Source organism: Amblyraja radiata, chromosome 14 (assembly GCF_010909765.2).
Source record: "Amblyraja radiata isolate CabotCenter1 chromosome 14, sAmbRad1.1.pri, whole genome shotgun sequence".
NCBI lineage: Eukaryota > Metazoa > Chordata > Chondrichthyes > Rajiformes > Rajidae > Amblyraja > Amblyraja radiata.
The window spans coordinates 45769604-45792473 of NC_045969.1; the positions used below are offsets into that span (position 1 = coordinate 45769604).

General features: G+C 40.2%; 1 protein-coding gene across 1 annotated transcript in view; it reads right to left on the reverse strand.

Moving 5' to 3' along the window:
* cfap47 (cilia and flagella associated protein 47) overlaps positions 1–22870 on the reverse strand; it is a 433070-nt gene that overhangs the window by 173827 nt on the left and 236373 nt on the right. Inside the window, exons 46-49 of the mRNA XM_033032292.1 lie at positions 20741–20884; positions 17614–17787; positions 17161–17272; positions 12462–12593 (exon numbers count right to left, since the gene is read on the reverse strand). Coding sequence (XP_032888183.1) covers positions 12462–12593; positions 17161–17272; positions 17614–17787; positions 20741–20884 — 562 coding nt within the window. The remainder of the gene's footprint in view (positions 1–12461; positions 12594–17160; positions 17273–17613; positions 17788–20740; positions 20885–22870) is intronic.

Genomic DNA, 22870 nt, shown 5'->3' on the forward strand with positions numbered 1-22870 from the left:
TACATTGAATCTCCAAAAAGGTTTTATACTCGGCATTCCCTCAATTTTAAGTATAAAAGTCAATGGTGAATGATCAGAAATAATACTATTATGATATGATGGTTTATTCGTATACGGGATTAATTTTGTGTCCAATAAAAAATAATCAATTCGCGAATAAGTTTTGTGAACTGATGAATAAAATGAGTATTCCCTACCGCTTGGATTTGCTATTCTCCAAATATCAGCTATGTTATTATTTTTTATATAAGTATTTAAAAATTCACAGGTCTTAGTTTTAACAAGACGCTTCCCTAGCTTTATTGATTTATCTAAGTATGGATCTATAACACAGTTGAAATCTCCCCCCATTATTATATTTTGATAATTATGCTCTGCGATTAAATCTATTATTTTCCTAAAAAATTGTGGGTTATCAAAATTAGGCGCGTAAATATTTATCATAGTTAATGGTGTATTGTAAATTTCTCCCGTGACTATAACATATCTTCCCTCTTTATCAGATATAGATTTCTTTAATTTAAAAGGTATACCCTTCCGAATTATAATAGCCGTGCCTCTTGCTTTAGAGGTGAATGAGGAGTAATAGGTTTGACCTATCCAATTTGCCCTTAATCTGATCTGAGTTTGTTGTTTCAGATGTGTCTCTTGTAGAAAAGCAATATCCATATTTAATGATTTTAATTGTGCCAGAATTTTACCCCTCTTAATTGGCTCATTCGCACCTCTGATGTTCCAACTACAGAAGGTGAGACCTCCGATATTTATTCGACTATTATCTTGCATTGGCTATTATTACCAGACTGTATGATTCATGTGATGCAGCCAAGTACCTCGGAATCCCGAATCCAGAGTTGTCCTTCATAATTTCTACAGTAGTTCTACATCTCCTGACACTTTTAAATATAAATAAGGGAAAAAGAAAAACATAAAATAAAGTGTACTACATATATAACGAAACAATTACTAATAAACATGAAATGGGGCTATAAAAACTTTACACATTTCCAAAAAAAATGTATGTACTATGTGTTGGCATTTAATCTTCTTCAATCTTCTTCTCTTCCTTCTTCTTATCCTTATCTTGCTGTACCTAGTTCTCAACTTTATGGAGCAGACATATCTTTGTTTTCGATCTTTCCAAGATGTTGCTCTTAGTCTGAACTCGAACTGTGCGTACAAGACTTTGTGCATCTGGTATCAGCCACCACAACAATGTCAACTGAAGCAAAGCTTCTCCTTACCCATGACCATCGTTGTCATTCTTGGATTAGAGGCAAGTATTCTTGTGGAATGGATGCCAATACACCACGGCTGTTGCTGATCCACCTTGACAGCATGAATCCCCCCATTTGGCAGAGGGAAGTCAGGTCACTTGCCATTTGAACTGCTTCCTGTTTTGAAGGCATGGATTTTAAACAATCATCTACATAGAAGTTGTTCTTTACTGTGTTTGTCACCTCTACTGGAAGGTGAGCTTTATTGTACAGTGGCGGCGCCTAACGGCAGCGGCTCGACTACAGTCGTCTTGTCTTTTTTTATTTTGTCTTGTTAAATGTATGTCTTGAGTTAGTTTTTATTATTTTTTTTAGCTGTGTATATGTGGGGGGTGGTGGGGGGGCTGTGGGGGAAACCGTTTTAAATCTCTTCCCTGTGCGGAGACCCGACTATTCCCTGTCGGGTCTCGGATGTCGTTGGGCCTAACATCGTGGAGCCGGCGGCGACCTCCGGCCGGGACTAACCTGAGGGCTCCAGTTGCAGAGCCTGCGGAACTGACATCGCGGAGCTGGCCAACTTCGGAGCGGGAAGAACTGTGGTGGCGTGCGGCTGCGACCCGACTTTTGGAGTTCGGAGGCACCGGCCGCAGACCCGGTGGACGGGAACATCGGGAGCTCGCAGGTCCCTGGTGGGAGACCGCTTTTCCGAGCTCCGCAACGGCGACTTCTCCCGCTGGAATCGCGGGTTTAAGGACATGGAGCCGGGGCCTAACATCGCCCGGCGTGGCTTAAATGGCCTCAGGACTTACCATCGCCCGCCGGGGGCTTTAACATCAGAGCCCCAGTTCGCCTCGACACTGCAGTTGGACTGCTGGACCACGGGAGAAGGAACAAAGGGAAGAGATAAAGACTTTGCCTTCCGTCACAGTGAGGAGATGTTGGAGACTCACTGTGATGGATGTTTATGTAAACTGTGTTAAGTGTGGGTCTTGGATTGTTTTGTAATGTAAAAAACTGTAGAAATGATATTTTGTTCAAACCTAGGTTTGAATGACAATAAATTGCATTCTATTCTATTCTATTGTCTTCAGCAGTCTTCCTTAATGTGAAGTTTGCACAACTTGGTGATGACACTGCTCCACTGATCCGGTATTCAACAAGATCTTGCTGAACATTACCCTCGGGCCACCACAGGAATCGCAGATAGTCAATATGCTTTTCTGATACCTTGACCTGATGAAACATTGCTTTGATATCAGCCATCAAATCAACCGGTTCTTGTCTGAATCGAGAACTCCAATGAATGAGTTGGTAAGGTCTGGATCCTGCTGCAGCTGGCAGTTGTGAGGTTTCTTTGAAGACTGCATCACAGTCAAAGACCACCCTTAAGGTTCCTTTCCTTGAGTGATACACCCTGTGGTGAGGGATGTACCAGCATTAGAAACATAGCAAATAGGTGCAGGAGGAGGCCATTTGGCCCTTCGAGCCAGCACCGCCATTCATTGTGATCATGGCTGATCGTCCACAATCAATAACCCGTGCCTGCCTTCTCCCCATATCCCTTGATTCCACTAGCCCCTAGAGCTCTATCTACCTCTCTCAAATCCATCCAGTGATTTGGCCTCCACTGCCCTCTGTGGCAGGGAATTCCACAAATTCACAACACTCTGGGTGAAAAAGTTTTTTCTCACCTCGGTCTTAAATGGCCTCCCCTTTATTCTAAGACTGTGGCCCCTGGTTCTGGACTCGCCCAACACTGGGAACATTTTTCCTGCATCTAGCTTGTCCAGTCCTTTTATAATTTTATATGTTTCTATAAGATCCCCCCTTATCCTTCTAAACTCCAGTGAATACAAGCCTAGTCTTTTCAATCTTTCCTCATATGACAGTCCCGCCATCCCAGGGATCAATCTCGTGAACCTACGCTGCACTGCCTCAATCACAACAATGTCCTTCCTCAAATTAGGAGACCAAAACTGTACGCAATACTCCAGATGCGGTCTTACCAGAGCCCAATACAACCGCAGAAGAACCTCTCTACTCCTATACTGAAATTCTCCATCAGTTTGATTCAGCTGGTCCACTGGTACCTGTTTGAAAGGTAAGCCTGGACAATAGTGTCAATCTATCATCTTTGCTGAGCAATTCATAATATTCAAGAACTTTACCTCTTCTCTTTCCTGGCTGGTTCTTTCACTGAAGTCATGATTGTATTGCTTGACCAGTAGCTCCTCTAGGTTTACAATTGATATTCGATTGACAGCAGCAGCAGGGCAGCCATTTTCATCCCTGCTTTCGTTGTCTCTTCTCAGTGGACCATAGATGACCCACCCCAGTAGGGTCCTCATGGCGAATGGTCCATCCTCTTGGCTGTTGACCAGCTCCTAAGGTTCCAATACCTTTGAAGCATTTGTCCCAATGAGTAGGTCAATGCCAGAGTCTATTTCAGGAATCTTGATATCCTTCAAGTAAGGCCATTGTATCATGTCTCCTGTCTGGGAATGTTTCACTGAGAAACAGGCATGATCTTATGTGTGAACACATCAGATAATTGGATAAAATCGTCTTTGTCCAGACTAGATATTTCCGAACCTGAGATATGATGACTGATCACAGGCTTCACTTGGTTCATGGTATGCAAGAGAATGTTGATCTTTTGTCCTGTAATGTTCAGCCTTCTCATCAAGCTTTCCGTGCAAAAGGTAGTTGAACTTACATGATCCAAAATGCATGTGTTTGCAACATTATCTTGGTCTTATCAAACATGAGGTTTAGCACTACACGCTACCAATCCCAGCTGTGGAGACATTGGTATAGTTGTCTCGTTGTGGGACACTGACCTTTCTTTATATTCTGGATTTTAAACCATGTATTGTGTTTTTTATTTATAATTCATGATGCTCTTATAAGTAATTTTATATGTATTTTATGATGTTTGTACATGTAATGTATTCTATGTAATGTTGTCTTTTATCTGGACCTTGAGTCTGAAATTAAAGTTTAATAATAATAATAACTGTGTCCACCTTGTGGCTCTTTCCCTGTACAATGGAGAAGATGCAGGTTTCATCACCGGCCCCAATATAATAATAATAATACATTTTATTTATGGGCGCCTTTCAAGAGTCTCAAGGACATCTTACAAAAATTTAGCAGGTAGAGGAAAAACATGTAAGGGGAATGAAATAAATAGTAGAGACATGACTAGTACACAAATTAAAGACAGAATTCAATTAAAAACACAATATGAGGCAATTCATGCACAGATGAAAAGGGAGGGGGACGTGGGGCTAAGGATAGGCAGAGGTGAAGAGATGGGTCTTGAGGCGGGACTGGAAGATGGTGAGGGACACGGAATTGCGGATCAGTTGGGGAGGGAGTTCCAGAGCCTGGGAGCTGCCCTGGAGAAGGCTCTGTCCCCAAAACTGTGGAGGTTGGACGTGGATGGAGAGGAGACCGGCTGATGTGGATCTGAGGGACCGTGAGGGTTGGTAGGGGGAGAGGAGGTCAGTGAGATATGGGGGAGCCAGATGGTGGAGGGCTTTGTAGGTGAGGACCAGGATTTTGTAGGTGATCCGGTGGGAGATGGGAAGCCAGTGAAGTTGTTTGAGGACTGGAGTGATGTGATGCCAGGATTTGGTGTGGGTGATGAGTCGGGCGGCTGCAATATGTCCAATCGTATGATGTCAGGGAACAGCATTACTCACAATTGGCTTCTCATTCTGTTCTGTATGCTCCGGCTTCTTCTCTTTGTTCTTTTGTCCAATGTGCAGTATTTCAGGATGATTTTGGTTGCACACATCACGTCAAACGACTCTTGCAGTCTTTGCTCATGTGTCCTATCTTCAAACATCCAAAGCAGACTCCCTTCTCCTTTAAGAAGTCTATCCTTTCTCTGTGCCCCTTCCTGATTCGTGGGCACCACCCCAATGTGTGACCACTTTTATTACAGAACAAACAAGAACCTCGAGAGTTGGTGGTAGATATATTTATTTTCATTCCATCTGTTGTCAGATTTTCTTGCACTGCTGTTTCTACAGGTATCACAGTTGGTGCAAAACTGCTTCCTCTTGGTCCTGACCTTTCCTTTAAAACTGCTTTCCCTTGATCCTGACCTTTAGCAAAAGTAGAGCCTTTGATAGCTGCAATTGGCCTAGCATCCTGGTTGTTTCCAAAAAGTGGATCTGACAGTATCTTCACTTGGCTCTCCATGAAGTCCACGTCAGAAAATCCAGCTCGATGTTCACTCCTTTCCTGTAGCTGACATGCCCTATCCGTCCACTTGTCTCTGAGCTTGTAAGGCAGTTTTAAGATAGTCTTCATATTGGAAGCAACATTCAATTCCTCCATATAGGTGAGATGTCCCATAGCATTGCAACAACCTCTAAGGAACAGTGAGAAAGCTTGCAATGCCTTCACATCCTCTTGTCTGATCACTGACCAGACAAATGCCTTGACCATATATGCAGTGGCAATCTTATGTTCATTACCAAAATGCTCTTTAAGTAGATAGTTTTGCTCTTTGATAGCCCTGGGCTGGAGGCAAATGTCAGCAACTGCAAACTGTCTTTTGGATACCCTCTTGTGTATTGCTCTAGAAAATGCAAGCAATCACTGTCATCATTAGTCTTTCTTTACACTCCTCTCTCAAATGCCATGATTAAAACTTCATACTGCAAAGGATCACCATCATAAACAGGAAAGTCTATTGGTGGTAAAGTAGAAGAGAGATTCTGTTGAGCCAGAAGAGTAGTGATCCCTGCATACCCTTTTTCATATGAGTCTGTACATTTTGCCTTTGAAGAGAGTATTGAGCTAAGGGGCTATCCCACTGCGGCGACCTAATCTGTGAGTTTAGAAGAGTTTGCCCTCGACTCAAACTCGCAGCATGGTCGACTTGTGGTCCTAGGAGGTCCTATGAGGTCACTGGAACTCTCCTTCATGCTCGAGGGAAGTTCCCACATACTCGCGGCCTCAGCTAGGTCGCGGAAAGTTTTTCAGTATGTTGAAACATTTTCCGCGAATAAAAATTGGTCGGCATGGTTCTTTTGAACTCGTAGTGCAGTGGAGTGGGGTCGCTATGTAGTTACAGGCAGTCGAGGGCAGCCGTAGGCAATCTACTTCGCTGACTGGGCATTTTAATTGGCTTATTGGAGTTTTCAGGACCAAGGAAAACCGACCGGTAATATAAAATGTCAGCTAAATTTTATTAAACGTTGTCTGACTTCTTAAAAGTGTCTTCCACTCCTTCTCCCCCTCTTCTCTCCCCTTGTCTCCCCCCCCCCCCTTTCACTCTCAAAAGAACTGACCGTACACTGTGCAGCTGTCTTTTACCTGCCCTCGAGCTTGAAGGTCGAAGACAGTCGCTGAAAGGTCGCCGCAGTGGGACAGCCCCTTAATTGGCGAGTTTAGAAGAGTTTTGGAGAGTTTGAAAAAGTGTTATGTTGAAGACCTCCTTCGACTATGTAGAAGACGTCCTTCGATTATGTTGGAAACTAGCTTCGAGAAAATTGGACACCGAATAGTGGAGAGTGAAGATGACCTCCTTCGATCTCCTTCGACCTCCCTTCGACTATGTTGAAGACTATCTACGACTACCTTCGATTACCTTCGACTACCCTCTATTACCTACAAATAACATGCCGACCTACTTCGACTAAACCTACGAGTAAAAAATATATAGATTTTTTCCATGGCAACCTTTTTTTACTCGCGGGCATTTTTCAGCATGTTGAAAAATATGCCGCGACCTAGCTGAGGCCTCGAGTACGCGGGTACTACTCTCGAGCATGAAGGAGAGTTACAAAGACCTCCTAGGACCTCGTGTCGACCATGCTGCGAGTATGAGTTGAGGACAAACTCTTCTAAACTCGCCGCAGTGGGACAGCCCCTTTAGAAGGGTCATCTCATGAGCTCTAACAGATGATCCATGAGTTGTTTGTTTTGGACTAACAACTTGTTGCTGGGAGGAAGATTCAGTTCCCATCAATACATTCCGTCTTTGTTGCACTTGATCAGGCAAGTATTCATCTGCCTGTGGATTTAATTTAGCTGATCTTTCCCTTTGAGCTCTATATATACAGAGACTGTATATACAGTGTAGGTCCACATATAATTCCATTAAAATCTTAAATAATTTCTTATTTCCAATTCTATCCCTAGCTTTCATACCTTTTCTTATCCCCTCTATCTGCATTGAAACCACATATAATCAATAGTTCCCACTCTCAATCTCCTTGCTATCATGGTTCAATGATGGCTACCATGTTTTGGTCTTTTAGTTACATTTACCCTTCTTCAGACTGATTGTAGGGGGGGGGGGGGGAACTGGAAGCAAGAAAAGTCCTGGGCAAATTAGGGCCGGCAACAGATGACGTCAGGGAGGGTGGTTTCGATAGGCCGATTATTGACTAAGGGCAGTGTGATCCCAAAAGGGATAAATCGTCACAAACTGTGGAACTAGTTAACCAGATTTTAAGGGAAGGAGAGGGCAGGGGAGTGTTTGTATAAGTTACCTAAAATCAGAGAATTCGCTTGATTGTTCACTACATTCCGACCATGCGGTTGTATGTTGGTTGGTTGTCTCTATATTAATAAATTGTTCTTCTGCTCTTCTATTTTACTCTTTTTATTTCCAGTTCCTTCATTTTGCATCTCATAGTATTTCTAATAACGTTAACAAAATATTCTTCTCCTTCCCCTTTGCTTTGTATTCATGCCACCACTTCCCACCATATCTCTCCCCTGTTCTGCCATTTAGGAGTCTTTATGATCATCCAAGTAATCCTTTCCACTGAGACAATGAACTCAGTTCATGCAGAGACACTATTCTGACAGCCACACTTTTATTTGTGTGCCAATTGGCTTCTGGCTCAAATAATCAGATATTTAAATTCCTTGGGTCTGACCTTCAATATTTAGTGCCTGCTGCTGTCCATACTTCTCTATTGTAGTTAGTTCCAACATGAATCATCGCTTTTTAAAATCATTTTTTGAGATGTGGGCATTCATCAATTACTCCTAATCTCTAATTGCCCTGGAGAAGTTGGTGATAAATAAACTTCTAGACCATTGCAGTGGTGTTGAGAAGATTATTTTACATCGAGCAGTTAGAAGAGTGGTGATTTGTTTTTGGAGGTCTTGTAACTTGGAGAGATATTTTCATAATGCGTTGTGCCCATGCTCGTCTTCCCCATATCCTTCTTAGTGGTAGAGGTCACTAGTTAGGGTAGTCTATCATTGTAAGTGAATCAAGTATATTTTGTCGATGGTACATTTTGCAACTACCGTGCACTTAATGTGAAGTAAATGAAGGTTGAGAGCAGTTAATAGGGTGCCAATCAATTGACTTGCACAGTGTTGAGCTTCTTGAGTTGTTGTAGTTACACCATACCAGTAATTGACGAGTGTTCCATCATGCTCCAGATTTATATTTATTTAGAAAGGCACTGGAATCTTTAGAGGTGAAATATTCATGCGGTCCCTCACTTATACTTATTCACATAGTGATTATGTGAGTCGCGTCCATAGTGAATTGCAGTATATATTGATTGTGATGAACCTGGCATTAATAATCCTACTGAGCATCCTGGATAGATAGTTACACACTGCAGTTTAAGATGGTAATTGCCCAGCATTTACGTGGGGCGAATATTTCATGCCACTTAGCCACTCGTGCCTGAATATAGAATTGGTCTTGCTCCTTGCAGGCACTGACTGTTTTATTTTCCAAGGAGGTTCTCTTTTTCTCCAAACTTCTTTTTCCAATAAGATTTCAATAAGATTTCAAGTTGCTACAGAATATCCTTTAACATTGTTTTAGGAGACAACACTGGATTTTGAATCTGCTCACAATGAATAGCAATTGAATCTGTTCATAATGAATATCATTATCCCCAAATTGTTGAATATCAGGAAAACCATAATTGGTGTATTTTATGGATGATGGTGAGTCAGAGTAAAGGAGGGAGATCGATCGTTTGAGTGAATGCTGCCAGAACAACAACCTGTCAGTAGAATCACGTAAGGCGGAGAATCCACAAACCTGCCTTCATCAATGGGACGGTGGTGGGGAGAGTCAAAAACTTCAAATTCCTGGGCGTGCATATCTCTGAAGATCTGTCCTGGATCCAGCACATTGATGCAATCATAAAGAAAGCTCATCAATGCCGCTACTTCCTTTGAAGGTTGAGGAGATTTGGTATGTCGACAAATACTCTCTTCAACATATTGACTGGTTGCATCACAGGCTGCTTCAGCAACTCGTACGACCAGGAATGAAGAACATTGCAAAAAGTGGTGAACACTGGCATGTCCATCATAGTTACTAACTACAGCACTATCAAAGAGATCTACAAGAGGCACTGCCTCAAAAAGGCAGCCAACATCATCAGGGACCCCCACCACCTCTTATTTCACTCCCGCATCGGGAAGAAGCTATAGGAACTTGGAAACTACAGTCCAGGTTCAGGAGCAGCTTCTTCCCAACAACCATCAGGCTATTGAACACTACAAACTCCAACTAAACCACAAACTGCCTTGATTGCTCTAAGGACTTGGGGCAGTTGGGGGCATAGTTTTGTTTTGGCACGAAATTGTTTGTTTGTTTTTATATATTTAAATTGTTGTCTACTGAATACTATATTTACATATCTGTTGCGCTGCTGCAAGTAAGAATTTCATATTTCCATTTTGGGACATATGGCAATAAAACACTCTTGACTAAATTCTATCTGCCATTTCTCCAGCCATTTTTATAGCTGATCTATATCCCACTGTACACTTTAATAGCCTTTCTCACAGTCCATGTCTCCAGCAATCTTGGTGTAATCTCTAAATTTATAAACCAACCCATCTACATTTACAACCAAGTCATTTAAACAACAAAGGTCCCAGCATAGATCCCTGTTATAATCCACTGTTGCAGATCTCCATCCTGAATACCGAACTTTCAACACAACCATCTGTCTTTTATCAGTAAGCCTGTTCTGAATCAATAAGATCAAAGATCTTCATCAAGGCTCCTGCAATCTTCTCTCTTGCCTCACTCCAGTAACCCTGGGATAGATGCCATGAGGCCCTGGGGATTTAACCTTAATGCTCTTCAAGACCCCAACAACACCTTCTTCTTAATCTCAGACTGCCCTTGTATATTAGTATTATCCATCTGATCTCATTGTCATCCATATCCTCATTGATGAATACAAATGCAGAGTACTTATTTAGTACTTTTCCTACATTCCCTGACTCCAAGCTCAAATTTCCTCCTTTATCCTTGAGCAGTCCTACATTTGCCCTGATTACCCTTAAGGGCCTTAATGTATGTATAAAAAGCCATGTGATTTACTTTAATGCAAGCTGCAAAGGCCATTTTATCAACCTCCCCCCCTTATCACCCTTCTAACCACCTACGTGAGTTCTTTCCCCCTGGCTTTATATCCCTCAAAGGCTAAAGGAGCAGATTAATTCAGGGCAAATTAGGGAAATGATTTGTAAAATGAATTGGCAAACATTCTCAAAATGGGAGCAATGGACGTTGTAAAAAAGATGCAAATGTTTGTGCAAATAATGATCATGATCTCATTGTAATTTTGTGGTGACCATTTAATGTGGCTGTAGCTGAAGAAGTAAGAAGTTCAAGTAGCAGAGTATGGATGGGAATATTCTCATATTTACAGTAACCATCGATCTGGCTTAAAATGTCACCGACTTTATAACGCAGTTAAAAATGTTTTTTTTACATTTACATTTGTGAAGTTGCCAACTCGTACTAGTAGTCCTTCAGGAAATCATTCAGGTGACCTTATAATTAAATGCGTGTATCCTTATTGCTGATTGTATTCATATAAAGTAAATGATTGTATTCATATAAAGTATCTCTCTCCCCTGTAGCCATTATCCATTCAATTGAAAGCTTGTTTTTACTGTACTAAGTCTATTCTGAAGCTGGACAAATGCAGAGTCCAATACTAAAACACAATCAGGAAATTGTGGACTGAGTCAGCCATGTTTAAGGGCTTCTGGATTTAAACAAAAGTCCCAAACTTTCTGATTTCCAGGTTGGCATAGATCTGCCTACATTTCCCAGTAGTTCTTGCCTAATAATTGTGCTTACGTCTACTGCACCTTGTGAGACAGAGGTCTTCACTTCTTCCACTCCTGGCATGAGCAAGTGTTTTCTTGCTCTCCTGAAAGACCAAAGTCAATATACTGCATCCCTTTACCTCAGAGTGCTCAGAACTGTTTCAAGTACTCTAGAAATTGTCTAAAATATGTGGGGAAAATTAGTAAGGGAATGGGATTGCTCTGTGGGCTTAGAGACTTGACGGGTCTTCTATTTTAACGAGGATCAACGGTTAATATGGAAATGTGGAAACCAGGATTGTAGAATTTTCGATGACTTTTGATGCTGTCTAAAATTGTAACATGTTTATCAAAATACTCAAGTGAATATTAATTAATAGTTATGGTTAACTCGTTGTCCTCCATATTTCAGGAATATCCAGCAAATAGAAAGGCACAAATTTCTCCATATTCACCACTTGCAGAATTTGGGAATATTTTTCTAACTAGCTCAGTTTTATATTGCAAAATGTTGCTTCATATTTATGATTTATTTTAATTGTGCTGCAAGCTTGTTCAAAGAAGTTGCATTCTAATCTAGCTAACATAATTGATGAGAAGAGGAGGAGGAAATATTCCATGAAGCAAAGTATTCAATTTTACAGTCATCTGCGTCCACTTAGGTCAAACTTGAAACCAACATAACTTACCTTTCAAAATGAATTCAACACATAATGCATCACCAAATTATGAATTTAATGAATGTACCCGAAATCTATTTTCTAATGCTAAATCAAAAGTTATCCAACCTCACTTAATTAGCATTAATTATTTTCAATTCAAGCTTGTATAAAACTTTTTGTTAAACCTGAAGACCTTAGAAACATGCCTAGTCAGGGGCTCACAATCAAAAAAATAATTTGTGTCTGTGGCAACACAACCTATTTAACAATTCCTCATGTTACTCATTTTCATTCTGTCAAAACAATGTAAAACAAGCTTTGAGCAGTAGTTTTCCAGACTAAATGGGTATAATATGCCTCCACCTATAACAGTCTAGTCACATTTGCTAAAAAAATGGAATTCACAGCACCTCGCAAATGGATATCTATTATGCATTATTTTGTCAAAAAATAGATCAAGTGATATATAGTAATTACTGAAAGAGGACATTGTACAAACCAGAGTTAGTATCCCCAGTTGTTTCAGCTGCCATTGATGTCACGTTCATTACTGGCTTTTCCACTGTGCCACTGCTGACTGGCAGCTGGCCCTGCTGTAGAGTATCGTCTCCAGCCACAAATGAAATTACACCTGAAACCAAGAGGTAACAGATTCTCTGTCAAACGCTGCAATATTTAAATTGGGTAAATTATTTCCATTATAGAATCATAGCGATGTATAAAACAGAAACAGTCCTTTCGGCCCAACTTGTCCATACCGACTGTAATGCCCATCCACACGTGTCCCACAGACACAAAAAGCTGGAGTAACTCAGCGGGACAGGCAGCGTCTCTGGAGAGAAGGAATGAGTGATGTTTCGGGTCGAGACCCTTCTTCAGATATTCCCAGGCAGGATCTGAACCTCTCTACTCCTTTCCTAGCCCAGCTGTCTAAATGCCTTTTAAACGGTGTAATTGTATCTGTCTCTGTCACATGTTCCAGCAGTTTGTTCCAGACATTCACCACTGCCTGTATGAAATACTCAGATCTCCTTTAAATTTCTCCTCTCTCACCTCAAATATGTGTCCTCTCCTTCTGGTCATCCCTGCCAAGTGAAACTGATTCTGATTATCTATCCGATCCTTTCCCCTCATAATTTTATATACCTCCATAAGGTCATCCCTTAGCCTCCTATGTTCCAGTGAGAATAAACCTAGCCTATCCAACCTCTGCTTATAACTGCGGCCCTCCATTCCAGGCAATGACTTCTGATTTTATTGCTACCACACATCCTTTATATAGTGCAGTTACAAGAATTGTATACAATACTACAAGCGTAGTCTAAGCAATGTTTGTACAACTATAACCTGACACCCCTTATGTATTGTTTCTTGGAGTTACTTTTTGAGTTTGGTGTCAGGTATATGGTGGCAAATACCTGACACCAAATACCAAATACCACTTTGGAGAATAACTCCATTCAGTCCACGAGCTGATCTTGAGCTTCCAGTTGTCTGTCACTTTAAACTTTAGGAACGTCTTCTCATCTTTGATCTTCAGACTTAACGATGACATTTAAAAAATTATAGCAATTGCCTTCTCCATTTGTATCAGAACTGGGCAGTTCAGATGAAAATATCAACCAGAAATGTGACCTTAGATTTTCTATTTCCACAGATGCAACTCGACATTGTATGTCCACCATTCTCTGTTTATATGTTAGATTTCCAGTATTGCCAGATGTGTTTCAAATGTGTACTGTCACTCAAAGATCCAAAATTTATTTTCTTCTTTTTCTCTCCTGTTTTTATTTATCTCCTACTTATGTCTTTTTCAGAAAGATCATCCACAATTAACAAGCTTCCATCAATCTCTCTCAATTAACATTCATACGACTTATTTCATTCAGTCTCTAATGGCCACCCTATCATTGTATTCCCTTTTTCATTCCACCCCTCCCCTTTCTGCAGTTTAAACATGTTTAATTTCTAACGTTTCTCAATTCTGATGAAAATTTGTCTGCTTGAAATGTTAATTCAGTTTCTCGCTTCTTAACAGGCTGAAGATTTCCCACGGTTTTTGATCTATGTTTAAAATAGAACATTTCTCCAAGCGGAATTGAAACATCTGATTTTTTTTTTGTTTAGTTTAGAGATACAGCGCGGAAACAGGGCCTTTGGCCCACTGAGTCTGCACTGACCAGCGATCCCTGCACATTAACATTATCCTACAAGGATCACACTAGGGGCAATTTTTACATTCACCAAGCCAATTAACCTACATACCTGGATGTCTTTGGAGTGTGGGAGGAAACCGAAGTTCTCGGAGAAAACCCACGCAGTCACGGGGAGAACATACAAACTCCGTACAAACAGCACCCGTAGTCGGGATCGAACCTGGGTCTCCAGCGCTGCAAGTGCTGTAAGGCAGCAACTCTACCGCTGCGCCACCGTGCCGTCCTGTGTGTTTATTAATATGAAAAACATCCACCAGCAGGGAGTATGCTAAAATATTTTTTCCCTTCAAGAGCTGGCTAGAACAACGGCTTAAAATACACCTGTTGATGATGTCTTCTCCATTGGGAGCACAATGAACAATTTGGTGATCAATGAACTGTCTTCCAGTATCCCAGTTAATGGAAACCCAAAGTACTTTTATAAGATATAGATTTTTAGCAATTAAATTTTACACCAAAAGGAATTCCTCTCTGCAAGGTAGCATCTCCATTTAAAAAAGATTTGCTATGCCATCCTTTGGCTCAGTATACTGTCTTCAATAACTTCCCCACTGACCCATGGCACCAATATCTGTGGTGATGAAGTGCTTTGAGAGGTTTGTTAAGGTGAATATCAACTCCTTTCTCAACAAGAACCTAGACCCACTACAACTTGTCTACTGTTACAACAGATCAACAAAGGATGCTATCTCACTGGCTCTCCACTCTGCACTGGACCATTTGGACTATAAAAACATGTACATCAGGCTGTTGTTCATAGACTACAGCATGGCGTTTAACAGCACCATCCTCTCCAAGCTGGTTACCGAGCTCACGGAACAGGCTTTCTGCACATCCCTGTGCAACTGGATCCTTGACTTCCTCATCAACCGACCACAATATTTCCTCCTTGATAACCATCAGCAAGGGAGTACCTCGAAGCTGTGTGCTCAGCCCCCTGGCTCTATTCGCGCTATACTCATGACTGTGTAGCCGGACGCAGTTCGAACTCCAACTTCAAGTTTGCCGACAACACCAGAATTGTGGGACGAATTACAGATGACGAAGAGTTGGAGCATAGGAGGGAGATTGTTCAACTGATCAAATGGTGCCAGAACAACAACCTCGCTCTCAACATCGGTAAGATGAAGCTTTAAATTTGTGGACATACATATCTGAAGATCTATCCAGAGCTCAGCACATTGATGCAATCATAAAGAAAGCCCATCAAGGCTCTTTCTTTGGAAGATTGAGGAGATTCAGAATGTCAATTAATGCTCCCTTGGATTTCTACAGATGTACAGTAGAGAGCATATTGACTGGTTTCATCACAGCCTGGTATGGCAACTCAAACGCCCAGGAATGAGGAAGATTGCAAAATGTGGTGAACACTGCCCAGTCCATCACGGGTACTAACCTCCCCACCATCGCGAGACCCACACCATCCTGGCCACGCATTAAATTCACTCCTGCCATCGGGAAGAAGGTATAGAAGTCGGAAAATTGTAACATCCAGGTTCAGGAGCAGCTTCTTCCTGACAACCATCAGGCTATTAATTAACTGAAACCTCTAAATAGGCTCAGATCGATATAGCTTCAAGGCTATTTTTGACTTTGCAAAATTATTGTCTATTTATTTGTCTTTTTTTTAAATATATGTACTGAACTTTTCGTTGTTTTATTTGTTTTACAGAGTACTATCTTTACATATCTGTTGTGCTGCTGCATAAGAATTTCATTGTTCTATTTTGGAACATATGACAATAAAACACTCCTGACTTTTGACACACTGGATGGTCATGTCTACTTATTATCCTTCTCTGTCACTGCATCCCAATTCTATATGTCATTTTTTGGCCCAAACTATGTTTACATCTATTTCACTGTTAATTTGCTTGCATTATCTCACAGAGTTTTTGTTTATCATTCATCCAGGTAACAGATTCTGGTTTCACCTTAGATATTCTCTTTGTTTAGCATAATCAGGTGACCAGTATTTTGACACTGACATTTTCTTTGTTCTAATTAATATTATTTTGTTTTTAAGTTTTTTTAAAGAAACTTTAAAAATAAATCAACACTAATCTGCACTCAACAAAACAAATTTCACAAAAGTCGCAACAGAATCCCTGCCTACTTCAATGTTTAGTTTAGTTTAGAGATATGGCGCGGAAACTGGCCCTTCGGCCCACCGAGTCTGCATCGACTCACGATCCCCGCACACTAACACTATCCTACACACACTTGGGACAATTTGCACTTATACCAAGCCAATTTACCGACAAACCTGTATGTCTTTGGAGTGTGGGAGGAAACAGTAGATCTCGGAAAAAACCCACAAGGTCATGGGGAGAACATTAAACTCCGTACAGAAAGCATCCATAGTCAGGGTCGAACCCGGGACTCTGGCGTTGCATGCGCTGTAATAGCAGTTTACAGAATTTACAGAATTTAAACTCGTGTAATAGCTCCACGTGTAATAGCAGTTTACAGAATTTGTTACATTTTATAATAGTGAGCACAGCATGCACCGCGCATACTTCCCCACAGTCTTGTGTGATCATATAGAGACAATTGGAGTCAAGATAACAACAAGATAATCCCAACATATTTTGGTGGTTCCACAATCACAGCCACAAAGAGGATGCAAGAACTAAAGCTTTTAAGTCAAAATACTAAAAGCTGAATATAGAGATACAAAAACACCTTCATAGTTAAATTCAATTAAGTTACATTAAGGATCAAGTGAAAGATAGAAATTGGCTACAAGTAAATGTATGCATGATCAAACCCTAGAGGCATGATGTCCAAATCTTTCATATAAATGCAGAATAAAAGCAGTCGTAATAAAATGATTTATATTACAACATATTCTAGATCAGAGCAATTTCTGTTTTCTACCTTTCAACCATCCCCACATTAAACTCTCCAATTTCTTGTGAAACTTTGGCTTTAAATTTCACAAGTTTCTCAAGCGATATTATAATTGAATGTATGACATACCTGTAAAGTTCCCTTGCTTCCATGGTAAAATGTTAATCTCATAGGGAACAGTTTGTCCAGCTTTTAAGGTAACATGGGGTACTCCACTCACTATTGACAAGTCTGAAACAACCTGGAAACATATTTGTGTCCATTCTTATAAAACAAGTCAAGTTCATTCATGAAAGTAATATAAATTTACCAATTATTGACAATATTGGAATAAAATAGTTTAATATTACTGCAATTTGACTGCAATTAATTGTCAAGTATTTGTCACAATAGATCAATATATAGATTACTGAAAAGATGCAACCAATTGGATGTTTATGTATGCTATTGACCATTTGTGTGTACATTACATTGCATAAAATCAATTTAGTAAAAAGGTTTACATATTCAGACCATTAAAAAATGTAACCTCTTTTCTCAATGGAAATAATATATAATGTAATAAAGTCAGAAAATTCTCACCTTACAGGTTAACTTGGTTTGAGTGTAATTGGGAACTGATAGGACCTTCTTTGCTATCTGTCTTACTTGACAGTCTATCACAATATGATCCATTGCCACTGGACTTTTGCCTATCCCTTTGAGATTGAAGATACGCTCAGTACCATCTGTTTGGTTTGTCAGGACAAGTTTACCCTTTGAGAAAGGAAACATTTAGGAGAAATTTAGTTTAAAAAAATAGAATTCTATTTCATGGTTAAGCAGTTACTCCTCTGATTTTCATTAGCAACCATAAATTTCAGATGCAGTTGGGAGCTATTTCCTTAAAAATATATAAACTAGCAAAATTTATAAAGCTGATGTAGGTAACTAACATATATTACTATGTAAATACATAACCTAAATAACTTGAAGAGTGCACTGATTTTTGTAATAAACGAAAAGTATGTTAAGAATAATAAAGTGCAAGAAGAATTGGAAGTTAGAAGTTAGTTTTCTGACCGGATTACTTAATAGTTTATAAAGTACAGACATAATTAAATTTACAATGAAGATAAAATATTATTATCAACATTACATCAAGTGAAACAAAGTGAGAAACCAAATATTTGTTTCCTAGTTTCTTTGTATATACTATTCTTAAATTCTACACATCAGTAAATACCAGAGCAAGATTATAAAGGCCATGACTGCTCTATCATCCAGAAATAAACTCGATCTGCCTCACGCCTGTTTAGAGATACAGCGCGGAAACAGACCACTGTGTCCGCGCCAACCAGCAATCTCCACACATTAACACTATCCTACACACACTAGGGACAATTTTTACATTTACCAAGCCAATAAACCTACAAACCTGTATCCTGTGTAGGATAGTGTTCGTGAATGGGGTGATTGCTGGTCGGCGCAGAATCAGTGGGCCGAAGGGCCTGTTTCCACGCTGTATCTCTAAAATCTAAAACTCTCTGTGTAAAAAAACTTGTCCCTAAAATCCTTTATAAAACATCTTTCTATCTCATTAAACCCATCCCTCTTACTTTTGATACCCTTATGATGGGGGAAAAAACTGATTGTCCATTCCATTTATGCGTCTTATAATTTTTTATAACTCTATCAGGTTACCCCTTAGCTCCAAGGAAATACAAGCTAGGCCTACATTCTTCTCTCATCATTCAAGTCCTCCAATCTAGGAAGCACAATGGTGAATACCCTCTGCACTCTCTTCAGCACAATAACATCCTTATTAGAGTGTGGAAACCAGAAATGCACATAATTATTTCAACCACAGATTCAACTACTCTGTGCAGTCTGATGAGAGATGCAGCTGGCCACACCTCACTAAAGTACTAGTTTAGTTTAGAGATATGGCGCGGAAACTGGCCCTTCGGCCCACCAAGTCTGCACCGACTCACGATCCCCGCACACTAACACTATCCTACACACACTTGGGACAATTTTGTTGTCAAGGGACAAGGCTGTTTAGCCATATGGATTATCAGTGAAACCTAAAATTTACAACATTGAAAGTTCATCTCTTCCTGCAGCAGTGCATTTATCATTTTTGAAATTAAAATACTTTTTCAAGAACCCAGAACCCTTTAAGTAGCAATGTTACAAAATTTTGAGATTTTAAAAATCAAGTCTGCAATTTATCCCATCAGATAAAGCATAAAAATAAGTTTAATTTGACACCTAATTCACTTTCATATCTTCAGTATTAAAAAAGTCATGGCCATTTTCATACTCGGAAATTAGCATCTTGTTCCCTATTGCTTTTCCATTGACTTAACACAAAAGCTGTGATCAAGGACTGTCAAAAGCCCATAACTTTCTTAAAAATTAAGAGAACTGAATGAAATTTTCAGTTATTTTAGATTGAAGCATTCTGAAACAAATACGAAACTTACTTGGATGACCTGAAATTAAAGCATATAATTAGTTAGTTACCCAATTGTAGCTAATTACAAAATTCAATTACTAGATCTAAACATCTATCCATTTCTTAAGAAAAGGTTAACATTTTTAAAAAGCCTAAGTGTCCAAATAACATTCACACAACAATTCACAATATAACATGATTTTTAAATCTCATTGTCATGAATTTATAGGCCAAATGGAAGGAATTTAGTGTTTAACTCCTGTAAATTAATGGCATTTAAATCATCTTGCGAGTGGGATTTTGTGGAACGCGCCGCTTTGGAACGTTGCGGTTGCAGTGAATTTAAACCCCATATCGGCAGGAAAAATACTGCCGGTTCGTATATTTACATAATGACATTTTCGCAACTTGAAATTTTGATTACAGGCATCCTAACAAGCAAGTTTATATGAAAATATAAACGGCATACCTTGCCTTGTCCCCTACGTGAGATCCGTCCCGTTGTCGGCGCTTGAAGATGATTTTAATTTTACTCCAACAATTAAATTATCCAACGCTAATTTTAATAAACTTAATAAAACGGCAGTCGAAGCTATTTTTCGTTAGCAACTAAACAGCCTGACACAGATTGATTTGAATATGCTGCAGAAAAATCGCATTTTAAACCCGTCCCCCTCTCAAAGGCGCCAAAGTCGCGCACACGGGCAGCGACAGAACTGCAACGCCGCTGAAGGTAAGTTTTGTAACATACCTACCCTTAAGGGGCTGTCCCACTGTACGAGCTAATTCAAGAGTTCTCCCGAGTTTCCCCTGATTCGGACTCGGAGAATTACGGTAATAGCCGTTCGTAGGTACTCGGGACTCTCGTGGACATTTTTTAATGTTGAAAAATCTTCACGAGCTTACCGCGTTTCCAGAGTACCTGCCGTTAGCGTTACGAGCAGCTAAGAGACGTCCCGAGCTCCAATGTACCCGCTACATACATTCTACGTGCTTACCATGAGTTTGATTTTTTTTAAATCTCGGGAGAGCTCTTGAATTACCTCGTACAGTGGGACAGGCCCTTAAATATGTAATTGCATGAAACAGAAAGCTTCATCAATGAACTGATGCAAGTATATAATATCACCTGCTAGTGAGGCTTTTTGTTGCAGACACATTTTCTCCAGTTGCTATTTTGTTTTCATTACACAAGAAGACATTTGCCTGCATAACAAAGCCTTTGAGGAATTCAACCATACAAAATTTAAAAACAGTTAGAAATCTTACCATAGTCATGGATTCAAAATCTGGTTTGAACATTAATGGGTACATTGACGTTTCACAAGCTCGAATAATAAGCATCGATGGGCCAAAGAAGCCCTTCCCTTCCAGAACAGCTAGAATTGTCCAGTCTTCTTGGGTGTCATTATACTAAAAAGCAAATTAGAATTATAAAATTAAACAATGATGTGTAGATTATACTCGTGTACAGTATACCATTGCACCTCCTGGATCATCTTTAAGTGTCAATTAATTGAGAAGTATTATTTTTTGCTTTAGTCTTTTAAACAAAATATACCATAAAGCAAATAATATGGTGGTCAACATGAAATACGGCTCTGTATCAACATTCAAAATTTGCTATGTTCACATTTCGGAATTTCAAATACCTAAACTAATAAAGGAAATACTTTTTTCGCCATTAAACTGCAGATGATGGCCTGTCCTTATGGGCTCCCCGATCTCATCTCACCCCTTCCATTGTTGACTCCCTCCTGTCTGATGAAGATAACACTGATGCAGCAATTAGGGCTGCTACCTCCAGCTCCAGCAAACAGAGTTTGATCATGACTCTGGAGCTTTCTGTGTGAAGTTTGTGTGTTCAAGTGAGCACGTAGGTATTGCCTGGGAGGACCAATTGCCTTCCAGATCTTTAAGACATAGTATATGAATAATTAATCTCTGCAAGTTATCTCTATGGTAGGTCAATGGTAGACAATTTATGAACCAGTTTATGGTATACGAGACAGAATAGATTACCGTGAAATCAGTGAAGGACTAGGATCCACTGGGAGCCAGCATAATTTATGATAATTTAATTTAAGGTCACTTTATGACCTTGAGGTATCCCAATGTGCTTTAATCAAAGATATATTTTTGACGAATGGTGACTGTTGTAAGAGGTAAACTATAAGAGGGCAGTGGGTAAATCAAATCAGCTTCTAGAGGAAGTAATTGAGGAGGGTTTTAAACAGCATTTAAAAGACACTTAAAAGTGTACATGGATAGGTAAGGTATAAGGGGATATGGGTCAAATGCAGGCAAATTGGACTAGCTTAGAATGGGCATCTTAGTCAGGTCCTGTTTCCGTGCTGTTTGTACCTATGATTCTATAATTCCACGGCTCAAATTACCTTCACTAATGTCATAAGAAAACACGTGAATATGATGGAGGTTGACAACAATGTGGGCACATAGCTGCTGAAACCCTGGCTCCACTGTTTCTGCTACTTGCACTACAGGAATGCTAGGAGCAAAGACTGTGTGTTAAGTCCAGGTGTCCAGCGTTCAAGTTTCACATGTAGAGCAGTGGAGCAGAGGAATTTATGTAGAGGTTACGACCACGCACAGTCTTTGACAGATGACACACCCCCCCCCCCCCCCCCCCCCCCCCCCCCCCCCCCCCCCCCCCCCCCCCCCCCCCCCACCTCCGGTAACAGAGAGCTTTTGTTTAATGGGTGGCTTGCTTGTCTCATATTTTTCAAGAGCCCTGAGCCTGCTGCAAAAAGGTCCTGTTGCCATTATGGTTATGACTCATTGTCAAAGCTGATGTGTAGCCTTTTCTTAATGATCATCAGACCAGAAGTATGGCTGAGGTCTGGGAAGTGGTAAAGGGGCACTGTAGTTGAAAATCAGAGAAATTATATCCATTAAGAATGTTTCACAATCATAGGAAAGGGGAGTCATACATGGATACATAGACAATAGGTGCAGAAGCATTCAGCCCTTCGAGCCAGCACCGCCATTCAATGTGATCATGGCTGATCATCCACAATTAGTACCCCGTTCCTGTCTTCTCCCCAAACCCCTTGATTCTGCTAGCCCACTGTTTCTGAGGCAGAGAATTCTACAAATTCACAACACTCTGTGTGAAAATGTTTTTCCTCATCTCATTTCTAAATGGCCTACCCCTTATTCTTAAACTGTGGCCCCTGGTTCTGGACTCCCCCAACATCGGGAACATGTTTCTTGCATCTAGCGTGTCCAATCCCTTAATAATTTTATATGTTTCTGTAAGATATCCTCTCATCCTTCTAAATTCCAGTGAATGTAAGCCCAGTCGCTCCATTCTTTCATCATATGACAGTCCTGTCATCCCGGGTATTAACCTCATGAACCTACACTACACTCCCTCAA